The 24,939-nt window shown below is 38.5% G+C and overlaps 1 protein-coding gene across 1 annotated transcript in view; it reads right to left on the reverse strand.

Moving 5' to 3' along the window:
- LOC124722970 overlaps window positions 1-24,939 on the reverse strand; it is a 464,760-nt gene that overhangs the window by 276,856 nt on the left and 162,965 nt on the right. The window contains exon 6 of the mRNA XM_047248137.1: window positions 21,653-21,825. Coding sequence (XP_047104093.1) covers window positions 21,653-21,825 — 173 coding nt within the window. The remainder of the gene's footprint in view (window positions 1-21,652; window positions 21,826-24,939) is intronic.

Here is a 24,939-nt window from a genome sequence, read left to right on the forward strand (position 1 = left end):
CATTGGGGCAGTGCTGCCCAACAAGACTGGCGCCATGGACCACCCAATAGCTTTCGCATCAAAACTGCTTAGCAAAGTTAAGATAAATAACAGTCAGCTACAGAAGTCTTCTATGGAATTTCCGAGTTTCATCAATATTTTTATGGACAAAAGTTTTCCTGCTCATGGACCACAAGCCTCTCACCAGTTTATTCCACTCAGACACACCTGTGCCCATCTGGACAGCACAAATATTCCAACAATGGGTGCTTTCTCTGGCTAATTATAATTGAGATTCTCTATCGCCCCACAGTATGCCACGGCAAAGCAGAATCTTTATCTCGTCTTCCTATCAGATCAGATGTGGAATTTGATTCGTGTCAGGAAGCTTGCTTTTACATTGACCAAATCAATGTAGCACAGTTGTCACCTTTCTGACTACCCACCATCAAATTGCTATGGCCATGGGGCAAGATGGCACCCTCTGGCTCCTTTGCCAGTTTATACAGTCATGCTAGCCCACATATAAGAAGTCATTTCCAAATGAGTCTCTTTGGCCTTGGTTTTCCCAGTGGGATGCCTTTTTGGTCCAAAATGAAGTTTTGCTCTTACAAACACCAAACAAACAGACCTGGATACTGATTCTGGCATCTCTGTAGAAGCAGGTGTAGGCATTATTTCATAAAGGACATTGGGGCATCATACGTGCAAAGCAGTGGGCCAGGCACCAGTGCAAATAGCTGGGGGTGGACAAAGACATTGAACACATTGTCACACACTGTGAGGAATGTGCTGAGAACCTTCCTGCTCCCCACCAACAGTCTTTCAACTGGCCCAACTGAACACGCCCTGCCAATGAATCACATCGATTATGCAGGGCTGTTTTGGGGTTTGCAATGGCTTATAGTTGCGGACACATTTTCCAAATTTTCTTTTGTGGTCCCTCTGAATTCCACATAATCGACTAGCACAATTCAAGCTTTATCAACTATAATCTGTCAAGAAGGATTAATAGCTACCATTGTCTCTAATAATGGCCCACAACTGGCTTCAACAGAATTCATGTCTTTCTGTAAGGCCAATGGCATCATACATGTCAGATCAGCACTTTTCTCACTTCAATCTAATGGTGAAGCAGAACAACTCATTTGTACCTTCACAGAGCAGATGTTGCAATTAAGCCAGTACCACTCCAAGAAAAAGCCTCTGCTCCTGTTCTTATCGACACATGATGCCTCACGGAAACAGGTTGTTTGCTGAACTTCTGCAAGGTAGGTCATGCCAGACTACACTACATCTCCTCCATTCTCTGTGTTCTCTGCATACTCCTCCTTCCCCCTTAAAATTTCAGGGGTTTTAACAGTGGTTATTCATCGGAACTTGGGTTTACAGTTTGACCTGTTGGCAGAGCAACCTGTTTTATTTAGGTTGGGTCAGAACACCATCAACACACACACCAGAATCAGCTGTGCTCTCATGCTATTTCCATTCCTGCTGCTGACCTCTCTGTTCCAGAACATGTCCATGCAAATGGTGTCTCTCCCAGCAACCATCCATGGCAGGTTTTGCATCAGCTGCCAGGCACTTCCTGTAGGATTCCCATGTGATGACCACTGTTGTCACAGCTGCAGTCTTTGGAGCCTGGGTCACCTCAGCCATAAGCACCACTCCCTCCACCACTGCAACCCCAGCCATCACAGCCCTTGGTGTCGCAGCCTGCGGTGCTGTCAGCACTGCAGTCACAAGTGTGCAAGGCTGAAAAAGGTCAATGATGAATACAACATTCGGCACCCCACATACTGTCTACCATGCAACCACTTTGGCTGCTAATGGCAACAGGGGCAGGAGTGAAGGTATCCAAAGGTGAGCAGAGCATGAGGCTACAGAGTGTAGCTGAACTGCTTAGTTGATGACTAGCTAACAACAGCGCTACAGTGCTAGTGGTCTTGATATGACACAGAGCAATGGCAATGATAAACAATGTACACATTGTATTATATCTACAACTATTACTGAAATTGACATTTCATCAAAGAAGAACCCAAGAAATTTCACAGGGTGAGAAAGAAGTGGCAGATTAAATACTAGCATTTCTGCCAGATGAGTCAGTAGAATGTGTGTTGTCGTATATGATCGATTGTGCCTATAATGTATATGAGGAGTACAATGATGATAACATGTTTAATGAGTGAAATTAATAATGAGACAGGTGTTGAGCCTGGTAGTTAATAATCCTTGCTAGACACAGAGCCACAAATCCCGTCTCCACTGAAATGTAGTAAAGGACAATCATCGTCCTAGGAGTGGATACCAAACAATTTTGTACATGGAAGATCATCCACAACATAGTAAAAAACAACAATTATGAACATATTTTGAATAAGTCCACAGTAATATGATCATCTAGCGCATAAGAAAAACTACAGATATTCAAGGGACGAAAAGGCACACCTGTTACAAAACCTGGTGTTTGCGCGTTTCAGGTATGCTCAATAACAATGTACAGAATGTGCATGACAGTGATCTACTACATTATGCACATCAAATTGTATGCGACATAGATTACAGCAATTTCAAGAGAGGCAGTGGATTGTTGCCTAACTACAAACAGTGCTACTGAATTGGAAGATGTAAGATAACAAAATTTCAAACAAAGTGCCAACTTGACCATGCACAGCAAACTGTGGAATCAGCCCAAAAATTTGTAGATGAGATAAACAAATTTATCCCATCATTTGTTATCAACTCTGACCAATCAGGATTTGAAGAGTAAATGGATATGAAAGGAACCCTGGAAATTACAGATACTCAGAGATTTGTAAGAACAACAACTAACATCAATGCCTTATCACATCCACACAGAATAATTATTATGCTGACTGTTAATCTGGATGGTAAATTGGCTGAAAAGTTATTTATTGTGTTGCAAGAAATTGGAGGTGCTCTGTCCCCTATGATTCTTTCTTGTGTGCATGGTATTGCAAGGGCAATAGGGAATATTTACATAACGTCAAGTAAGAGTGGGAAAATGAGCATAAGAGAACTATGATTACAGTATGAGAACTGTTTTTGGCCAATAGTTGGTCAAAATAACTTGCTTTTGCTTGATTCCTAGTCTGCGTGTAAAAATCATACTCCTCTAGAGCAAACTATCCCTCCTGAAAAGAGTGTGACATTGCAGTTCATACCATCTAGAACCCCTGGACAAATTCAGCCTCTGGTTTTATTTTATTTTTTTATGCCCCTATAAAACACATTATCATAGTATCTGCAGCTATGCTTTGAAGGATAGCCAGTTTCATGATAAGCTCCATAACAAACTGTGTTGCATTTGGTTGTATGCCATCACATTCCATCAGCTCTCATTACCCTGTTACAGTATTCTTTTATGAGTGTATACCTAGCTGAACATCCTAAATGATTTGTAACTCCCAAGGAGTTTGCCTTTGGTGTTGATGGTGCATACTTCTGTCATTACTGTGACACATCATTTCTCATTTGGTGTTCGTGGTGCAAGTTAATAGTTTGTTTTGAACATTTCTTGAATGTTGATGATGTCCATTTTGTGAAGTGTGAAACATTTATTGTATAGAAGGTTGACATCTGCATCTCCTGGACACTCATTTTCTAATGCCCTCCTCATGCACATGGTGAGTCATTTGCAGGTAATATTTTTCCTATGATAACTGTTAACACAACACTTTCAAATGAGACTTACTAAAGACCAAATTTGGGATATCACACTCAAGGGGCTCCCTGTAAGACTTCCATTGATCTGGACTTGTCTATGCCATCATGGGATAGCTCCAACCAGGATGCAGGATGGGCAGGAAGAGTGTAGTATCAGCAGAGTCCAAGACAGCAGGTGTATCCCTAAAATGGTAGGCCTTTATGAGTGCATCTGGCAGCTCACTTTGGCAGTCTCATCTTGGACTTCACTACTGCCGATAGCTCGACACCATATCATTCAGTTCACTTTGACTACACATGGAACTGGATTATTCATGCATTTCTACTACTCAGCTCTCTTGATACCTGATTCATCTATGGCAGCTCCATCACTGAAGCGTTGTATTATTCTCTTTCCTGTCTTTACTTGTAGAGGAATAAATCTCGTTGATTACTCATGCCTTCTATTAATTGTTGATCCATCATTCATGGATACAACTTATGATAGGTAAAAATAGTCACCAGTCGAGCTTATATTTGAGGATGGAAGTATCTGACTGCCTTGTAGATGGCCAACAGTTTCCTATCACACACACCACTTCTGTTAGGCCAGTTGCAATTTCTTACAGAAAAACTTTAGCAGTTGCCAGTGTTCATCTACTTGCACCAATTGCTGACAGACTAGCACTCACAAACCATGAGGCATCTGTTTTTATTTAACACCACCCCATGGTCACAGTCATTTGTATACTCTGCACAGATATTGTTTGTGCACTTGGGCATTAGGAGTGAACACTAAAACAGTGTCTAAATAAGCAAAACAAAATGGTTGTCTTTTGAGTACTTATCGATTAAACATTGCTGCCAAAAGGCTTTAATAAAAATTCAAATAAAGCAAATGGTGTAATTACTGCCATCTTATACAGTAGAGAATGCTAAAAATTTTTGCACTGCCTAGCGTGCATGTGAAGTCTCGTATGTTCGGCACTGGTACCTATCCAGAATTGTTCTCACATTTAACGTACAATAATCCTCACATGATCTTCATGAGCCATCTTTCTTGCAATCTAGGTGTTGGGGTCAAGATTGTGAGCTGTCCTGTGGGCGAATAACTCCTGACTGCAACATTTTCTTGAAGATCATCTTTGCCTTTGTCAGCCTTTCTGGTGTAATTCTGCATGTGCACATCAAGATGGGCTCTACTGGTGTTATATGGATGTAATGTAGTATACTGTATTGTGTCCAGTTTCACTGTGGTGAACCTGCTCTCACAACATGTTTGCTAATTCTCCTGTGTGGTTGTCTGGAAGCTTCTGTATTTCACCTGTGTTGTGTTCGTTCATGGGGAATGTGTTGTCAATTTTCTGGAGTACTCTCCAAGTTGAATGACCTTCAGTCCATGACAATGCACTGTTGCCCACTAAGCTTAACAACCACACTCCTTGTAAGCCAACCGCTAACACAAAATGTGCAGGGAAGTCTGCAACTAAAATACATTCTGAGATATCAGCAATAACAAAAGATAACATGAACTGACTGGACAAACCCACATTGTCAGTGCACACATTTCACCAATATGTGCTGAGTGATGAGTTGTCAATTGCCTTCAGTCATAACAGAACATCCTGTTTGTTGCGTGGTTCATGATTGATAGGGAGCATGCTGATACCAGAGCTACCGTCTACCAGGAATGTTGTGCCGATATCTTTCCCTGATAAATACAGCCTTTTTGACATGTTAGAATAAGAATACTTGACAGCTGTTGCTGACAGCATGTAGACATCACACTGTAACTGTAGACACCTTAGCTTTTTAAATTAGTGCATTTTGTAGCATATAAGCTGAAATGATTATGATGCCGTCACGCTTCATGTGAGTCCTCCTGCAAATGTCACTTTTTATGTGGCAGTGAACTGATCTCGAGTCTGATTACTGGTGCCTTGTCATCATTGCTGAAGTGCAACTGTGTTGTCAGTGCCTCCACGGGGCTCTTAGTTGCTGATCTCATCTGAAATGCTTGGGAATCACGGCATGACAGTCGCAGTCTGGAATTGTGGTTTCAGTTGGGTTTGGTTGACCGCGGTTGACTTTGTTCAACAGATTCAACAGTGCCACTGCAACTGTTGCAAATGACTTTGAATGTTATGTAGATCTTATCTGCAGTGTGCAGTAATTTGTTGGGAGATCTTTCCTCATATACCACCAATGCTATCTGCACTTGAGCCAGAAGTTATTGCTCTCATATGTGTGACAACAAATTGTCACACACTGCTGAGCTGTCTACAAAGTTGTGCAGGTGCAGCCAGAACTGTGATGGTATCCTGTCACCACTCTTTTCCTTAGATGGTAACTGCCTGACTGAGATCAATACCGTCTCTAATGACCTTGTTGTTGATGGGACATTAAACCCTAATCTGCCTGCTATCTACTGAGGTCAGCAGACTTTGTGCAGTGGGAGATTAGCTCTTCTTTCAGCTTACTGTAAACATCTATCAGCAGGTTCACAGTAATATCCATTATCAATATTGTAGTCTGCTGTTCTTAGCTGCTTATCGCCAAGGTTAATTGTTTGTGATCACTGGTCACCTTCTGCTGCTGGAATATGTGTTCTATCACCACAAATAATGTGTGCAGTTGAGAGGGGGTGAATGGTGGTGCCCGCAATTGCAAGTGCTGTAGTGGTGAACTGCTGAAGCTGGTGGTTAGATACCTTGTTTCTTAAAACTGTACCCATGGCTCCACTATAGCATTCACCATTACATCTATTAATGATGCAGGATGTTTTACCTGAGCCTGCAGATACTTCAAATCTTGCTTAACATCACCCTGCACTCTGCTGACAGTATCCACTGTGTTGTGGTGCATGTGCATTGCCGAATTAATGGCATTTTCATTGCCCTGTATAGGTTTCATGTTCATATTTATCAGAATGGGACTCTCCAAAGTCATTATTTCACTCCATAGCCTGCTAATTTCACGAGAAATGGAGTAGAATAGTTTGTTGTTGCTGCTCATTATTCTGTGTGTATCTCCGCTGCTCACTACTTATGCAGTTTCGTGAAAGGTATGTAAACTCTTGGATGGGGTCATCAATTATATGGCCTCACAGTTAACCCACACAAATAATGGAACATAATTCCAGAACTATTTTTATTACCAAAGTTATAAATTGACAGGAGTGAAGGAAATTAAAAAATCAACACACAGAACTCATAACAAGTGGCAAAGATCAGAACATAAAACATGTCAGAGAGTTTACTTGCATGACCTGCTATTCTTACAATACACAAGTACACAAAAACGTATCACTGCCCCAAGTCTTCTTCTTCTTCTTCTTCTTCTTTTTCTTCTCCTTTTGTTCTCAATTCACAGATTGGTTGGCAGCAACATTTGTTCTCCACTTTTCCCTGTCTTCTGCAAGTATCTTTAGTTCAGAGTATGTTGCCAATTTCAGATCTTGTTTTATTTGCCTGATGTACTGAAGACTGTGTCTTTTTCATGCATTTTTCCAAAGCATTTTTCCTCCAATTAATTTCACAAGTAAGAGGCAATGTCTGTATAGGTGTACTACCAACAGTCCTGCCATTCCTTGATATGCCCTAGTTCTCCACAAAGATGTTTTCTCTCTTATGTTGTTGAAAACATCTTCACTGGTGGTTTTCTATCCCCATAAATTTTTCAGGAATTTTCTCCAATGCCATGCCTTCAAAGACTGTAGTCTTTTCCGTTTTGGCTCCCCTATGGTCACTATCCCTGAGCCATGTAAGGTAATTTTTACATACTGTTTCCTGGTGTTTAAACTATTATTGGTTGATGTTAGTAGCTCCTTATTCATTTTCAATATGTATAGCACTAAACTGCATATAAAATGGACCAATAACCCCACTGTTTTGTCCCCCCCGGCCGCCCCAAATCAACCAACCTGCATATAAAACCAACTGTTCACTACTGAATGTTGAATATATTATTGTCCTTGGTATGAATTAAAGAATTGTACAGTAGCATACAAAAAAACTTATGTGTGTGCACAAATAATGCTGTAATTGTACGTTGTTGACATTTCTCATGTATGTAAGCTTATGTGTTATGGGGAGAAAATAAAATATATATCAAGTTTATAAGGCAGCATAGGGATTGGCTAATTATGTCTATATTCTTTGCAATAAAGCTAGAAAGTCCTTAATACTCTTAAGTTCTTGAGCCACTGGGTTTTGCTAATACTTCTACTATATCCTTAGGGGAAACAGATCTCTATTTGAACTCACTTCAGCATTGTAATTACTGTTATTATGTAACATTTCATATTATGCCTTTAATGATTATGAGAAAGATACAGTGCTACTCACCATAAAGTTGACTCATTGAGTTACAGACAGGCATAATAAAAAGATTGTCTTCTTGTCAGTCTTTTCATTGTGCCTGTCTGCAATTCAACATGCCATCTTCTTTACAATGAGTACCAGTCTACCCTTTTCATGATTGTTGATATTCCAACCTGGACTTTCCATTGTTTGGCAGTATAAATTTAACAGTTTTTTAATTTACACAGATAAGGAGTGTACCACTTAGTTGCGATTTTTTTCTCTTTTCTTTACAACCAGTCTTTTAGTATATTTAGTAGAACTGCATTTACAAAAGTTAGTTACTGTAATTTGTAATAAGTTTACAACTGCTTCACTAGAAGGCTGATGTCTGTTGAGAATGGAACTTCACTCAATAAACTGCAGGTCATTTCTGAGGTTTCTAATGTGTATTTCATGGAGTTCTCTCCCTGTACTGGGTCCAGGCCCACATTTATGACTTTTTCCAACTCCAGACGTCCTTAGGAGTAGACCAATGTGATCAGATAGTAACAGCTTAATGATACTCAAGTGGGTACAATGTTAATATGCCTTTCAAATGACATTATGTAGGCAAGCATTTACCTGGTAGGTTTATCATTGAAGAAATTGAAGTTATGTGATCTTAGAGTATCTAGAAATATCTTAGTCTTAGACGTGATGACCTTCATTGGTTACACATAGTGCTAGAACAATGATTATAAACATATAAATACAAGCAGACTTGTGGGCATCATGTCATCTCCAAAACATGAGAAGGGACATCCGTATGCATGTTACTAATTAACAGTCTATCTATGTTAATCATTATCCATCTAGCTATTTCTTAAAACACAAATTGGTTTCCATTATATGCATACAAACGTCAGAGAGCATAGCATATAAATGACTACTGAATTACTAGACATCATTATTAATGGTCAGTTCACTTTTTAAGACATCACTAAAGTTTTGGTTGTGCAAGTTTTAGTAGATAAATGCTGCTATTTCATGGAAGAATTTATGGAAGACAGTTTGAACAAAAATACATTTATAAGGTCACGGAGGATTCCATACTAATTTACACTATATTTCTTCCCATAGTTCATGGCACACCATTTGAATCATCATTATAGTTGCAACACTTTTTCTATCTACTCTTAACTGGCAAGACGATCACTAGAAATACAATACCTGCACAGCACAGCCCATTTTCCTGACTGCTCTCATAATGTGGGTGGACAACATGGTGCATGAGCAAGGACTGCACTGGATGATGTGGTTTCTGTGCAAGGGGCAGATATTCACATGCAATTGGTGGCAGTGTGTGAAGAGTGTGCATCATCACAAAAAGTGCTCTTGCAACACGACAGTGCTCATCCCCAAGAGACAGACAACCACAGCTGTCATCACTGAAAAGGGGTTCCAGTTATTGTCACACCCACTGTATTCTCCTGACTTTCCCCTTCTCATTACCAGCTATTCGGGACTATGAAGAAAAATCTATGCAGGCATCATTTTTCAGACTTCCATGAACTGCATACAGCTGTCCTGCAATGGATGTGAGAGACTCCAGTAAATTGGTTCAAGGGTGGTCAACAGAAGTCAAAAGGGCTAAGTCATGGCCTACATGGACGTGACAGTAACTACAACCCCATTTCAGCAATCACTGTCATGGTTTTCTGACTCGTATGGGCACAACCAGTGTCATGTTGGAACAGCACTTTTCATGGGAGTGCATACTCTCCACGCATGGCCCCAACCACCTATGAATATCTTCAGGGTTTGCACCTTCCTTCCACAGAAAACACACTATGCATCACTGTCCTCGATGATCACACATCATGTTGTCCACTCACATAATGACAGCAGTTGGGAAAATGGGCTGTAATGTGAATGGATTACACTTTTAGTGGTGTCCTGCCACCTAAGATTAGACCAAAGTACTACACAATTGCAGCTGTAATGGTGAGGCAATGGTACACCATGAAAGATGCAAAAAAATAAAGTGTAAATCAATACGGAGCACTCCTCACACATCTAAACATGATACTGCATTTTTTACAGTGCACTAAACTTGTAAAGAAGTTTTATAACTTTTCAGTATAAACAAAAAATCATTATGTTTAACTGTAATATTACCTTGCTCCTGTATAAAAAATTATAACCATAAACGGTACTGCACTAATACACATAGAATAATGTCAGACTTTTCATTCTTTTGTATTTCCTCTTCATCTACTTATTCTTTTATATTGAAGAAGGTACTTACGTTTCTTTTTCAAGATAACATGTCTCCTGCATAACAAATTGGATGATTTGAACAGGGTTCATTTTCAGACAAATACATTACATTTACCTGTCCATTTTTCTGCAGTCTTTGTCTCTAAAAATGGAAATTTTGTGAAATCAATTCTCTCTATGAACATGAGACCTCCGTGCCAATGTCTATCAATTTTGTTATTAATATTCAGTTTCACTGAACTGCCTCTCTTGGAAAACTATGCAAAAATATGTTGATTACTCACTAACAGAAGAGAACACATTTCATTTTCTTCTAAACAGAGATCATATTCTTAAGTCTGTGATAAAAGTTGTTGTCAACACTGATTTCTACTTAATTATGATCATACTGGCTATGTATAAAGATATTTGCTCAGTAACATAGTGCTCAAATAAAAGTTTCCATACTTGCATTTCTGTGAATGTGACTGAGCTTAAATATGAGATGAGCAAAGAAGGAAAGAATAAATCTTAAAAAACTAAAAGAAGTAATTTCACTGTCACATTAATACAAAACAATAACAAAAATATAGGCAATATGCTCCAAAGTGCTCATCTTTGCACATTCGTGAAATCAAAATCTGCTGCTCATTAACATTCATTGCCCTGTTGCTCCAACGTGTGCATTGCCATTCACTTGGATCCTGCTTGGCTTCATTCAAGCCTCTCTCAATCCTTGAAAGTGGCCCTCCTGAAAGTACCTGTGGCAGCACACTGAAAGTTTCAACTTGCCTCAAGATGGCCAATCAGGTTAATGACTACAGGTCATTCCATTCAGCTGCTTCCTGCAGGAAGGTATTCACAGATGCGGTCTGGTGTACTCATACACTATTGTCTAGAAAGACAAACTAATTGGCAAAATGTTAACTGCAGGGCTGGTCAATAGGTTGGGGGATGTGTCCTCATACTATACATTCTTCAAATTACTCAAGATAATGGTGAAAGGTGACAACATTGTACATGACACAAGTCCAAAAAATGACTGACTCATGTCCATGCCTGACACACACATTAGTACATGGTCACTTTCACACTTTTTTACAATGATCGTCAGGCAGCAGACACATCCTGTACTCACCAGTGATGAAAACGTAATGCCACTTAAGTGTGAATGAACTATGAACTATATTTTTCCAGGTTCCATTCTATATGTTCCTTTGCCCAACTTCTTCATGTACAATGGTACTGAAGATTTGCACAGTTGTTCACAATGATCATCTAGAGGGTGAAGTGATCATATGGAGAGGACTGTGTACAGTCTGGTTTAACACAGTTCTTCAAGCTACTTGCAAAACGGCAGCACCCAATTTTACTACATTCTCCATGTAGGCAGCAGCCATCAGCTGATGTTGACTACAGGCAACCATTATAGTGCTGAACTCTGTGTCTCACAATAGCAGTTTAATGCTCAAATGATGTTGCTGTGGTGTACACGAATTTGATTAGTAAAGCCCTGTGCTGACAACCCTTCTTGCAGTAAAGTGCACACAGACTAATCTTGAAATAATCCTTCGACACATGTTAACAGATTGCACAGTTTGAGCAGACCATATTGTTCTGTTCATGATTGGAGATACAGAGCACCCAAATGAGAACAATGGTTTACTTCTACACCTCCGTTACACAGGCAACTCTATTTAATGATTTCCTGTGGTCAAATGAGTAGTGAAAAGAGGCTGCCAATAATAACACACATGCGTGCACATATGTGTGTGTGTGTGTGTGTGTGTGTGTGTGTGTGTGTGTGTGTGTGTGTGTGTGTGTGTGGAAGGGGACAGGATTGGGGAGATGGATGGATGGTTGGGAAGGCAGATTTCAATTTGACATAAGAAATTTGGAAGTTTAATTTACAGGTGAAGTGGACACCACTAATCCATGGCTTCTACTCTGTATTTAATTTGATTTTGTTTGGAGCCATCCATTTCTCATACTTATATCACTAATCTACAAATCTATGCCAATTACACCCATCCTCTTCGTTCACCTACTCTCATAAGTAAACCGATAAACAAAATGTGTGATACCAGTACTGTGTATGACATCAGATTTGAACCACTATCAACACTGTGGATAACTGGTGATTCACAGGTAGATGTCACTGGAGATGATTTACTAATTCACAATGTAAGATATCTCGAAATGAAAGGATTATATAATAATCTATAGTTTAAAGCTTAACCTCCTAGAAAGATTCTCGCAACATGAGATCTTCAAAATTATGGTAAAATTCTCAGGGCTACCAATTCTCTTAAATAGAACTATCTCTGTCACGAAACATTAAATTTCACAGAAGCTCTAATTGTACACATCCTGTTAAGCATGCTTTACATAAAAGTGGAGGATCCATATAGACAGATGATGACATTCATATTGGATGGGATAGAATGACAACACACTTGATGTGTATGATTGGAAGACAGTCTCCAACAAATCATCAGTGCATACCAAAGTGGAATAATCTCAATGAATTGGTGCAGCAATTAGAGTTTTCTTGCTAGCTTCGAAAGTGGCAGGCAAAAATTCACATGGCAATGAAGTAACATCTACTGAGGAGAAGGTTAACAAAGCAGTGATTATTGCTTGACGTTTACGATGGCTCTCGAAAATAAGAAAGTGGAACACTCAACAGCAGTATGGGAAGTTCCATATGAGAACATCCCATCAATTTAAAGAAACACACAAAAGGTGTAGTTCAAAGATTTGTAAACAGTTCATATAACTGTTGTGTGAGATTTTATGCATTAGATTTTGGAAACAGATGGTGAGAGATCATGTCCAATTTCAAATGAGAATTGAATATATAGGCAGAATTATAGGGCCAATATTATAAGTTCAGCATCATAGAAGGTTGGAAAATAACAGAATGTCTGTGTAAGGTGCAGTCTGCTGAGCCACAGTGAGCACAAATCTAATTTTGCTTCATGGAGACGCAGCTGCTCACAGATGTCTATTGTTTTGACACCTGATAAGCAGCAGAAGGTAATTCATATATGGGGCAGTCACATGAAAACCTATCACCTGCCCCAATGGAACCATGGAGTGATTCCATTTGTGCTGATTCCATCAACACACATGTTAAAACATTTATCCCACTGGGAGGTGAGACAATCAATTCCAGTTTTTTAGAATGTGGTCAACTGCTGATGGATCTACAATTGCACCAACTCTTGCACCTCCACATCACATTAAACCCAATGTCCATCATATCTTTCTTCAGGTCACCAACAACATGTAAATCGCACAATGAAAGATCCAGGCTGTACTGAGGATGTTGCATTGTTTCCTAATCAAATCCCTGAAGCATAGCCTTCCTCTGATTGGCAGTGTGGGGGCAGGAATTATTGTGCAACAGGACATCCCTGGGTGTTTTGACTTTATGACGCTTCGCAGTTTCTGCAAAGTGTCTCCCTAGTGCTACACACTGATTATTGCTATAAAACCAGTCAATATAAGCATTTTCATTCATTATGCAGCTCAGAGGTGAAGAGGCAACACATGCATTTGAAAGAGTGTTAACGATTCCATGAATGTGCATACTGCGGTGTAACCACCTTGCTGGGGATATATGTTGTCAACAGAAAACAATTCGAAGTAAACATCTTTATGAAATATTAATTTTGTCAATGGTAGCTGAAATAACTGTTCTTGAAATTTGGTGGGTGTAACTCAGTTTGCTCAAAATAATAAATGCTGAGCAAAACTGACCTTCATTTCATTGCTTTGCTGCAATTGGTGTTTCCTGTAAGTTTCTTACATGAAAACCAGCCAGAGAACACCATAGTTCTCATATGACGTGAAAAGTCAGTTACTGTTTCAGGTGTACAATTTATTATGTCACAGACAGCTACTCAAGATATTACATCATATAGAGAATCCCACATGATTTCTCATGGGCCTTACGTACTCCTGCTAACAATGGATTTATTGAAACTTCCTGCAGGTTAAAACTGTGTGCCCGGATTTATTGTTGTGTATAGTAAATTTGATAATTACAATTACATAAGTTCTTGATAATTACTAAAAATATTATCATCTGGTAGTTACAATTGAAATGCATGGAATGTGATACAAAGACAATTACATATCTCTTGTTTTCATGGAAAAATAAGTGAAATGATGTGAATAAACAGTGCTGATTACATTTTTGTTAATTACACTGAAACTAGGTTATCCCAAGCATTCCTACCATGTTTCCTGTTTCAAATATGAGAACATCATTTTTACTGTGAACAGAATTTTAAAACATAATTCGGCAGTTCAAATAAACACTTTGTTTACATTGTTAATTTTGTTTAATTAGATGTTTTTATGTTAGCCAATGGCATAGCAAGCTGAAAGTAGGATAAATAGAGTTGTTACAGGTTTCAGACATTACAGATACTTGGCATTTCCTTTGTTACTCAATTGTTCATAAAAGAAAAGACCTAATTGCAATAACGTGAATTGACAAGACATGTTGCTACCAATGTAGGGATGTAACAGTAGTGAGTACTTTGACATGAAGTTGTTGAAAATTACATTGCAGAAAAGATGGATTTACTTATATGGGTCCTACCTAAAGGCACAACAGTTAATCATGCAAGCCAAATTAGTTTTGAAATCATATAAAAAATGAGCTGTTACATTTCAGCATCTTGAGGACACACTGGCATTTGATATTATGTTTCCTGTTCCTTGAATGTGCAAGACCTGAAAGAATGTGTGCATACATGTTCATTATGCAAAATATGATGAGTCCTCGAATGCAGATGTTGACAAGACAGGACTTGTTTTCTGATAAGTCACAGCTCGGTGACTAATTACTTTTACATGTTGCAACGAGTTTAGACATGTCAGAACAAGTCACAACAAATTTGAACTTGTTGACTCAGCAGGAAGGTGAGTTATAAAAGCAGAGCATCCACTAGAAGGAGCATGTTATTGGTGCTGGATCATCAGAGATGTCATTGTCATTGCCTTCATTCTCACTGTCATTGTTGTCATTGTCATTCGAAACTTTATTCTTTTTGGAGATGAAACATAAGTATGGCATACACTACATAGCACTACTAATAGACTTTATATTTGGCTTATCAGTTACTTGTTGTAATTCAAGAGAATAGGGGTTCTTATGCTTCCATGTTGCAAAATCTGAAATATCTAGGTAAGAGTGGAAGCACAATATGTACTGTAACACTGTAGGCATTCAAGAAGAAAGAGAGACATCCAATGTGGAGCATAAAATTTGATATGGCTGTGCCGGTTTATTTGAAGAACTGTAATATATCAAGACATCGCTTCCATCAAGATTATCAGCTTTCAGTGACACCTCACTGCTTAACAGTGGCACCATGTGCATTATTTATCGCAGCAGAGTAAATGACACGGATACAGCTGATTTTGAAAATAGTCATACCAACTACCGTATTTTTTTTCTTTTTATTTCACTTGTACATTTTAACTGTATAAAAATGTCAATTTCTATTTGTAAGGCAACATGCAATGGAACTATAAGAGAAATTAATGTTTACTCTCTCTGGGAAGATTGTTGTGGTTCTGCGATTAATTCACATGATGTGGAAAGTCATTTGTTTTGGTTATGAACAAGAAAATAATATAATTGCTCAAGAAGGTTTGCTTTACAAGTTCTGAACACTTTATAGATTTTGAAGCATATGATATGTAAGAATGTATTTATTACACTGATCTGTTTCTCTTTCACAATAACTATTTGATTGTTACATTAGGGGTATGTTATATATATTATACACACTTTGCCCACAAAATGCAATTCAGTGTCATTTTGATCTAATTAAGATAGATGCAGCTGTCAAAACTCAGTTAGCTGACAGAGATGATCCAGATATTTACTCAAACAGTAACAAGCTACTATGTGCAACAGATGACATTCTAAAAGGTGTTTAAGATGAAGAAGAATATGTGTGACAGTACAAGGTGACAAACAATTCACTGTGATTTTAGTGTATGTGGTTTAAAAAATAAAAAAGTTAATGTGATTTGTAACTGATTTACTGTGTGAAAATATTTAAAAAAAATACAATAAAACTTATAGCTAGAGTATTTTTGTTTGTTTTTTCCTCTCGTTCCCCTCTGCAATGTATTATATTGTTGATACCATTACAGAGAGAGAGAGAGAGAGAGAGAGAGAGAGAGAGAGAGAGAGAGAGAGAGAGAGAGAGAGAGAGAGGTGGGGGGATGAAATTTATTGATGAAGCCATACAGTATTTGACATAAACATTTTTCCGTAAAGTATAAAACAGGGGGTGATGATATTTACTGAGGAGGCAGATGAGAAAGAGAAATTTGCTGATGAAGCAGAAGTTTAGTTGTTTACATACTCTTTATGTTGGAAGTTCTGTAAGTTACTACAGTATGTAATTTTGTTGCTGTTGCTGATGATTCAGTATGCCAATGAGGCAGAATTTTAGGTGCTAATGTATTTTTGGTAAGAAATACAGATGCGGAAATAGAGCATGTTACACCTATTATGTAATTTTTCATACTGTTGTGAGCACATGAGAGAAGATAGGTACAGTATTTAACATAAAGCCTTTTTTTAATGATATTCAAAACAGAGAGAGATGAAATTTACTGATGAGGCATACATTTAGGTGCTTATGTATTCTGACATTCGGGATGGGCTTATGTAATTTTTGAAAGTACTGCAGTATTGGCAGTATTTATTTTTAAGATGGCACCATTTTATGCAGCTCAGATGAAGATTAGCATTTAAAAAACATAATACATAGTTGTTCAGATTGAACATGACAGATACATACCGGCTGCCTGTTTTTTTCATTGTGTTTTGAATTTCCTGCCAACACGACATCATAGAAAAAAAGGGTGTGCCTTATGATGTCACAATAACAGTGCCACGGTGATGATATCGATGGTACTGCACAGTTAAATACCATGTCTAAGTGCAAAGTAGCTGCCATCTCAGACTGTGAGCCGTGCACGATAGCCGTGAGGTCTGAGGTGTCTCGTCATGGTCAGCGTGGCTTCCCCCGTCGGAGGTTCGAGTCCTCCCTCAGGCACAGGTGTGTGTGTATTGTCTTTAGTGTAAGTTAGTTTAAGTTAGATTAGGTAGTGCGTAAGCTTAGAACTGATGACCTCAGCAGTTTGGCCCCACGAGACCTTACCGCAAATTTCCAAATTTTGAGACTGTGATGCGATTGAAATCCGGTGGGTTGACATCGTGTCTAAGACCACCACAGCCTAGGTACCAGATGCCAATAGTACTCACCAGTACTATGATAGTAATATGTAATGAAACATAGTGTATGTAGAGAAAACTCTAAATGGTTAGCTGAATATCAGTGTGGATTACATCTGAAACATCAGTCTATTTGATGTCATCAGTCATACACCTAGTTAGAATGGTCGTGCTCAGTCAAGTTACAAGACTACCATGGACTAAGTCTAATTCATCAGTTCTTCAGTGCACATATACATGCACCTCGCCTTAGAGATTAAGTACCTTTCATCACATCATAATCGTAACATAATGTTTCACTTGCATAGTATCGTATCTATGCTCATCCATAAAACAACATTCACAATCACCTTCTCTGTTGCGGATGCCTGCATCTGGAACAAGCAACTCTGCACTATTACACAACTGAATGTGCTATAGCATTTAAGAAAAAGCCATCAACCTCATAATGTTTCTTTAAAAATTTACATATATAATGCTTTTCCTCTTTATCAAATAGTAAAGAAATTCACAGTTATGCATCTTTTTCTTTGCTTCTCTCAATCAGTCAACCCACTTTCTTGTCCCCTATCTGCAATACTTCTATCATGTTCCTCTCGTTCTCTTCCCTTTTCCCATCCTTTCTCTCTTGTGCATTGCTGTCAATGCTCATAGTTTAAACCTGTATGCAGCTTCTCTTTGTTGTTTCTACTTTTGATGAACAAATATATAAGTTGTGTTCTTTCTGCTGTTGTTACAAGAGTTTTCAGTTTTTATGTTATAGTTATTTCTAGATTTTGGATTTCATATTAGATGTATGACCTCTTATAACATGCTCATCATAAGGGGTGTAATTCAAATCATGTAGAATACCTGTTTAGATATAAGAGATAGTCATATAGGCTTAATCTTGTGAGGATAAACTGTGGTCTCATCAACCATCAAAAAAGCCAGTAGTTGACCACCACAGAGATGCTGCATGTCCATGCAGCACACGAGATGCCAATCTGGATGAGGCACGAGCCATGACTCCAGAGAGTTGCAAAGCACCACTACAATGATGCAGTCACAAAATACAGCTATGTGGGACATGTGCAACAGTTCTGTCTTGAATTCCATTTAGAGATGAAGTTCTACTTCCACCTACAGTGGACAGAGTTGCCGCAGCATCGCTCTGCTGAGACCATGTCAGTCTAGTGTATCCAGAGTGTTACGTAATGTCAATGGACAGGTGGTATTGTATTGCCTTTAGAACATTCAGAGTTTGAGGTCTACAGACTTGCCATATCATGCAGTTCAGTTTCTTCAGCTGTTTCTTGTCTACTTCATAAATCACAAGCTATATTTGTATAAATAATTCCATGCATGTTCCCTTCAGTCACAGCTGTGGAGGGTGACAAAGGTAAGTGTATTTTTATATTAAATGAAGTGTTGTGATATTTGACTATCAATTGAATTGGCTGTTCTGTTTGCCCACCTGTGAGTATGAAAGAAAATGACATAAATAAATTAAATAAATAAATACAATAATTACAGACAATGCTCATCATTATCTTGGCTAGATGTAAAGTAGTTTCAAGATGATTCCATCTTCTCAAATCAAGAAGCATATATGAGGGCTGTGCTGTGCAGTACAACATGGAAAATGCTAATTCTGGGGCAATACCTTCTCATCATAGTCAAGTGTGCACTGAACTGGTCACCAGTTCCAAAACAATTGAGGCTACTCCTTGTTGAGGGTAGAAAGCTTGTTCTATTAGTGAATATTGATGTGCTGTCATGGATCATAAAGTATCTAAAGGGAACAGAATCTTGTGGTTTAAATTAGCCAAAGTGCGGGGATATTTGTTTGTCTGTCTTTAGCAATTCACACTATGCAGGACGTATTCGTACTTAAACATCAACCATAGATGTTGTCATTAAACTTGGTGAACCTACTATAACTTGGAATTCTCAGAGACAGCAGGTGGTCACTTCATCAATAACAGAAACAGAATATCTTGCCTCTTATCAAACTGTGAAAGACACCATGTGGAGCAGATTGATCTTAGGAACTATCACGAAGTTGAAATAGGAACCCACTGTCTTGAACACAGACTGTCACATGCCCCTCTGACTGCGCTGTAAATGAACAAAGCATATCGATATAAAGTAATGCTTTATAGTAGGAAAGGTCAATTCGGGCATCTGCAACGTGGAGCACATCAGTTCCGTGGATCAGAAAGCTGATATCATTACTAACTGGCTCACTAGAAGTAGCTTTAAAAAACAAAGACTATTATTTTCTATTGTTACCACTGAATACCTGAGAGACAAAATACAGCAAAAATGTAACATTTATAAAATGGTGCAAGCATGATGTAAACTGAGTGGCTAAGTCACAGGAATGGTTGTCCGATCTGAAGATGTACCATGCACAATGTTTGAGTGTTGTGACTGATGCAGCATTTGATACAAGAGTAGACACAGTAGTTTCTTACAGTCAAAAGTGTCCTAAACATGGCAACACATCATGAGTTTACCGACTTTGAACATGACAGAGCGAGTTGCATGGGTCTTGGCATATCAAAGATTACAAAAGAATTCATATTTCTGAGATCAACAGTGACTAGGGCACATCTTCAATGTCACACACACATTGTTTTGACATCAGTGAGCTACCACACATGATGCCCTAAAATGGTCACAGAACAGATGCCACATCACCTCTGAAGAGCAGTGCATGGTGACTGACAGTCTACTTTGAGTCAGATCACCGTCAATTTGAATGTGGGCTGTCAAGAACTCATTTCTACCAGGTCTTCATGGAGACAAGTGCACCAAGTAGGCTTTAGGAGACAATGACTGACATCACATCAAGTGCCTCCCATGACTCTTGGCCACTCAGTGTAATGATCAATTAAGAATTATTTGATTTGTTTGTCTCATGTTTATAAACAATGTTACATTTTTCAGTTTGTATATGGTCCACTATACTGGGGTGAATTCTGAGATCCATCCAGTGAACAAAGAAAAATAAAAGTGGTACGCTTTTGTTTTGTATTGTTCATGTGTTGTGTTAAATGTCCTTTGCAGCTTTTAAAAAATAATTATTTTTTTCATTATCTTGTGGTGGGAACAAATGCCACTTTATTGTGATTCCTTTAACAAACAGTGTAGAAAATAATGTACATTAGCAAAGATATGTTCAATGCAATGACTCCTATCCTTTTTAACTTAACTGTGCCTAATGGTACAAAAATGTCTGAGAATAAGAAATAATGTACATTAATACTGAATGGTTCAGTGAGCATTCAAAAATTAATAAGCACAGTGTATAAAATGTACAGTCACTATCAAGTATTAATGTTACTTTAAAAAAATCAAATTGGAACATATTTGAAACTCAAAAGTTACTAATTGTTGATAGAAGTATTTTTATGCATGAAATAACTGTACGAGATTTTATGTTTATTTACATATTTTCAGTTACAAGTACGCAACGCACAAAGTAGGTTTCTAAGTTGGAATGTGATTATAAAAACAAGGCAGCCAAGTAATATAAATATTCAGCTAACACAGCAAGACTGACTGAATCCGTGAACTATGAACTCTTTCAAATTATGCATTTCTACAACCTGCTCACTACTTGCTTGGACTACTAGAGTGTTTTTTAATGGTGTGATGTGTGTTCAATGGTTTCTCTTCATATCTTGTAATTCTCTTTTTGTTTCCCGATATTTCTTATCAGTTTAATTGTGTCTTGTGGAACATGTATTTACTAAGTTATCCTATTGAATAATTATATTTAGAAATTCCTTCACTACTGATACTTCCTTTCTTATCTTTCCCACTCAATATTTTCAAAGAATCACTATTAAAATTCACACGGCTGTATTTCATGTTTTTGCTATCAAAAATATGCCAACATCAAACAATACTACACAGGAATTACTACCTGAAATGTATGGGTCTACAATGACATTCTGCTTTGCGGTATGGCATGCACCAGGTATAAAAAGCTCCTCTTAAAATAAAACATTCTTTCCCTGTCAACCAACCTTTACATATGATGCACTCAAATGTTTCATTCTATAATGTACACTCAAACTACGTTATGATATCAATCAAAATGCAATAATAGTACATTTTAAGGCTTCCTGCTTCCATTCGCGTTAGCATATAAATTTTTTTATTTAGCAGAAAAATTTTTAAAAAAGAGGGTTACCTTTGTACCTCCATTATCATATTTGCATGGGTCTTTGCAATAGCTTCCTGCATACCCTGGCAAAAGCTATTTATTGTGTGCTTCTCCATCTCCATATTATGCCTCAGTTCATCTAGTAAATTTTTGAACATAAGAAGACCTTCTCGTACAGAGTTTTGAAGCTCACAGACAGACTGAAAAATGTGTGAAGACATTTCTTAGTCAAAACAGATCCCATATTTATAAAACACAACACACAAAACATTTTTAATTTTAAAGCAGCAGCAGTCATTCCAATTATGTAATGATGCAGTGCAGTACAGTGTACGCATCTAAAATACACACATCAAAAAAAGTGTTGCATCACCCCAGTTCCCAGAACTCCTGAAGACAGATGTTGACTGTGGATATTGTATCACAGACACAGTCCCTTTGACTGTTCATAGATGTTACTAAACCCGCCCAAAGAAGTAAACAACCACGCATAAGCAGCGCCTATTAGACAGAGGGGGCCCAACAGCCAATCAGTTCCAGTCAGTCCACCAGGAAGGAGGAACACAGCTTGTGTTGTCTGTAGTTCAACCATGCCTAGATGGTCAATACCACATTGTTACTTTGTGCCAGGAAGGGCTCTCAACAAGGGAAGTGTCCAGGCATCTCGGAGTGAACCAAAGCATTGTTGTTCAGACATGGAGGAGATACAGAGAGACAGGAACTGTTGATGACATGCTTCGTTCAGGCCACCCAAGGGCTACTACTGCAGTGGATGACCGCTATCTACAGGTTATCGCTCGGAGGAACCCTGACAGCAACACCACCATGTTGAATAATGCTTTTTGTGCAGTGACAGGACACCATGTTATGACTCAAACTGTGCACAATAGGCTGCATACTGCACAACTTCCGTCCCGACGTCCATCTTTGCAACATGACACCATGCAGCACGGTACAGATGGGCCCAACAACATGCAAAATGGACCACTTAGGATTGGTATCACGTTCTCTTCACCGATGAGTGTCGCATATGCCTTCAACCAGACAATCGTGGGAGACGTTTATGGAGGCAACCTGGTCAGGCTGAATGTCTTAGACACATTGTCCAGCGAGTGCAGCAAGGTGGAGGTTCCCTGCTGTTTTAGGGTGGCATTATGTGGGGCCGACGTATGCCACTGGTTGTCATGGAAGGCACTGTAATGGCTGTACGATATGTGAATGCCATCCTCCGAACAATAGTGCAACCATATCGACAGCATATTGGTGAGGCATTTGTCTTCATGGACAACAATTCATGCCCCCGTTGTGCAAATCTTGTGAAGGGCTTTCTTCAGGGTAACAACATCGCTTGACTAGAGTGGCCAGCATGTTCTCCAGACATGAACCCTATTGAACATACCTGGAATAGATTGAAAAGGGCTTTTTATGGATGACGTGACCCGCCAACCATTCTGAGGGATCTACGCCAAATCACCATTGAGGAGTGAGACAATCTGGACCAACAGTGCTTAGATGAACTTATGGATAGTATGCCACGACAAATACAGGGATGCATCAATGCAAGAGGATGTGCTACTGGGTATTAGAGGTACCGGTGTGTACACCTATCTGGACCACCACCTCTGAAGGTATTGCTGTATGGTGGTATAACATGCAATGCGTGGTTTTCGTGAGCAATAAAAAGGGTGGAAATAATGTTTATGTTGATTTCTATTCCAGTTTTCTGTATAGGTTCTGGAACTCTTGGAACCGAGGTGATGCAAAACTCTTTTTGATGAGTGCATATGCATCACAGGAAATTGCACTGCACACATAATAAAATTAAAAACATGTATGTAAATGGAATGTGGGAAAGGAATGAAAGGATAAACCACCTGGCAGAATTTTGCACAGAGGATAATTTAATCACTAATAACAATTGGTTTAAGAGTCATGAAAGAAGAATGCTTATGTGGAAGAGACCTGAGGGTACAGGAAAGTTTCATATTAAAGGAAAATATAGATGCTACCTATAAAGAAATTAAAGAGATCTTTGGAGAAAAAAGAAACAGCTCTATGGATATCAAGAGCTCAAGGAAGTACTAACAAAAGAAGAGAAAGCTGAAAGGTAAAAGCAAGAAGGGAGGATGATTAGGGTTTAAAATCCCATCAACAATGAAGTTATTACAGATGGAGCACAAGCTTGGATTGATTAAGGACACAAAAGGAAACTGGCTGTGCCCTTTCAAAGGAACCATCCCTGTATTTGCCTCAATCAATTTACGGAAATCACAGAAAACCTAAAACTTGATGGTCAGATGGGGATCTGAACCATCATCCTCCCAAATGCAAATCCACTGTGCTAACCACTGCACCACCACATTGGGTGAAAGCTGAGAAGATGGAAGAAATATATGGAAGTGGTATACATGAGTAAATGAACCTGAAGACAGGTCTAAAGAAAGAGAATAGCAAGTAAATGAAGATGATGTAGGAGATGATACCACAAGACCTAAGTCGAAACAAGTCCCCTGATGTAAACGACATCCTCTCAAAATTATTGAGATCCTTCATATAGCCAGCCACGACGAAGCAGTCCACCTCATGTCCAAGACATATCAGACAGGCAAAATACCCTCTGACTTTGAGAAGGATATATTAATATCAATTCCAAAAAAAGCAGGTGTTAACTAGTGCAAAATTTACAGAACTATCAATGTAAAAATTCATGGCTGCGAAACACTTATACTAACTATTTGTAGAAAAATGGAAAAACTGTTAGGAGCTAACTACTGGCAAGAAGAGTTCAGGTTCTGGAGAAATGCAGGAATGCAAGAGGCAATACTGACCCTATGACTTATCTAGGAACATAGGTTAACGAAAGATAAATCTACATTTACAGTATTTGTAGATTTAGAGAAATATTTTGACAGTACTGACTGGAATACACTTTTTGATATTCTGAACATAGCAAGGATAAAATACAGTAAGCAAATTGTTCAGGTTATTCACAACACGTATAGGAACCAAACTGCAGGTATAAGAGTTAATGGATATGAAAGGGAAGCAGTAGTTGGCCAGAAAGTGAGCCTATTATTATGTTATTCAATCTGTATGCTGAGCAAGTGGCAAAGGAAATCAAGGCAAATATGGAGAGGGAATTAAAGTTCAGGGGAACAAATAAAAACTTTGAGGTTCACTGTGACATTGTAAGTATGTCCGAGACAGAAAAGAACTTGGAAGAGCAGGTCTGAGGGAATTATATTAAGAAGTGACACACTAAATATAGTAAATGAGTTTTGCTATTTGGGCAAGGGGAAAAAACAGATGATGGC

This window comes from Schistocerca piceifrons, chromosome X (genome assembly GCF_021461385.2).
Source record: "Schistocerca piceifrons isolate TAMUIC-IGC-003096 chromosome X, iqSchPice1.1, whole genome shotgun sequence".
In the NCBI taxonomy this organism is placed as follows: domain Eukaryota; kingdom Metazoa; phylum Arthropoda; class Insecta; order Orthoptera; family Acrididae; genus Schistocerca; species Schistocerca piceifrons.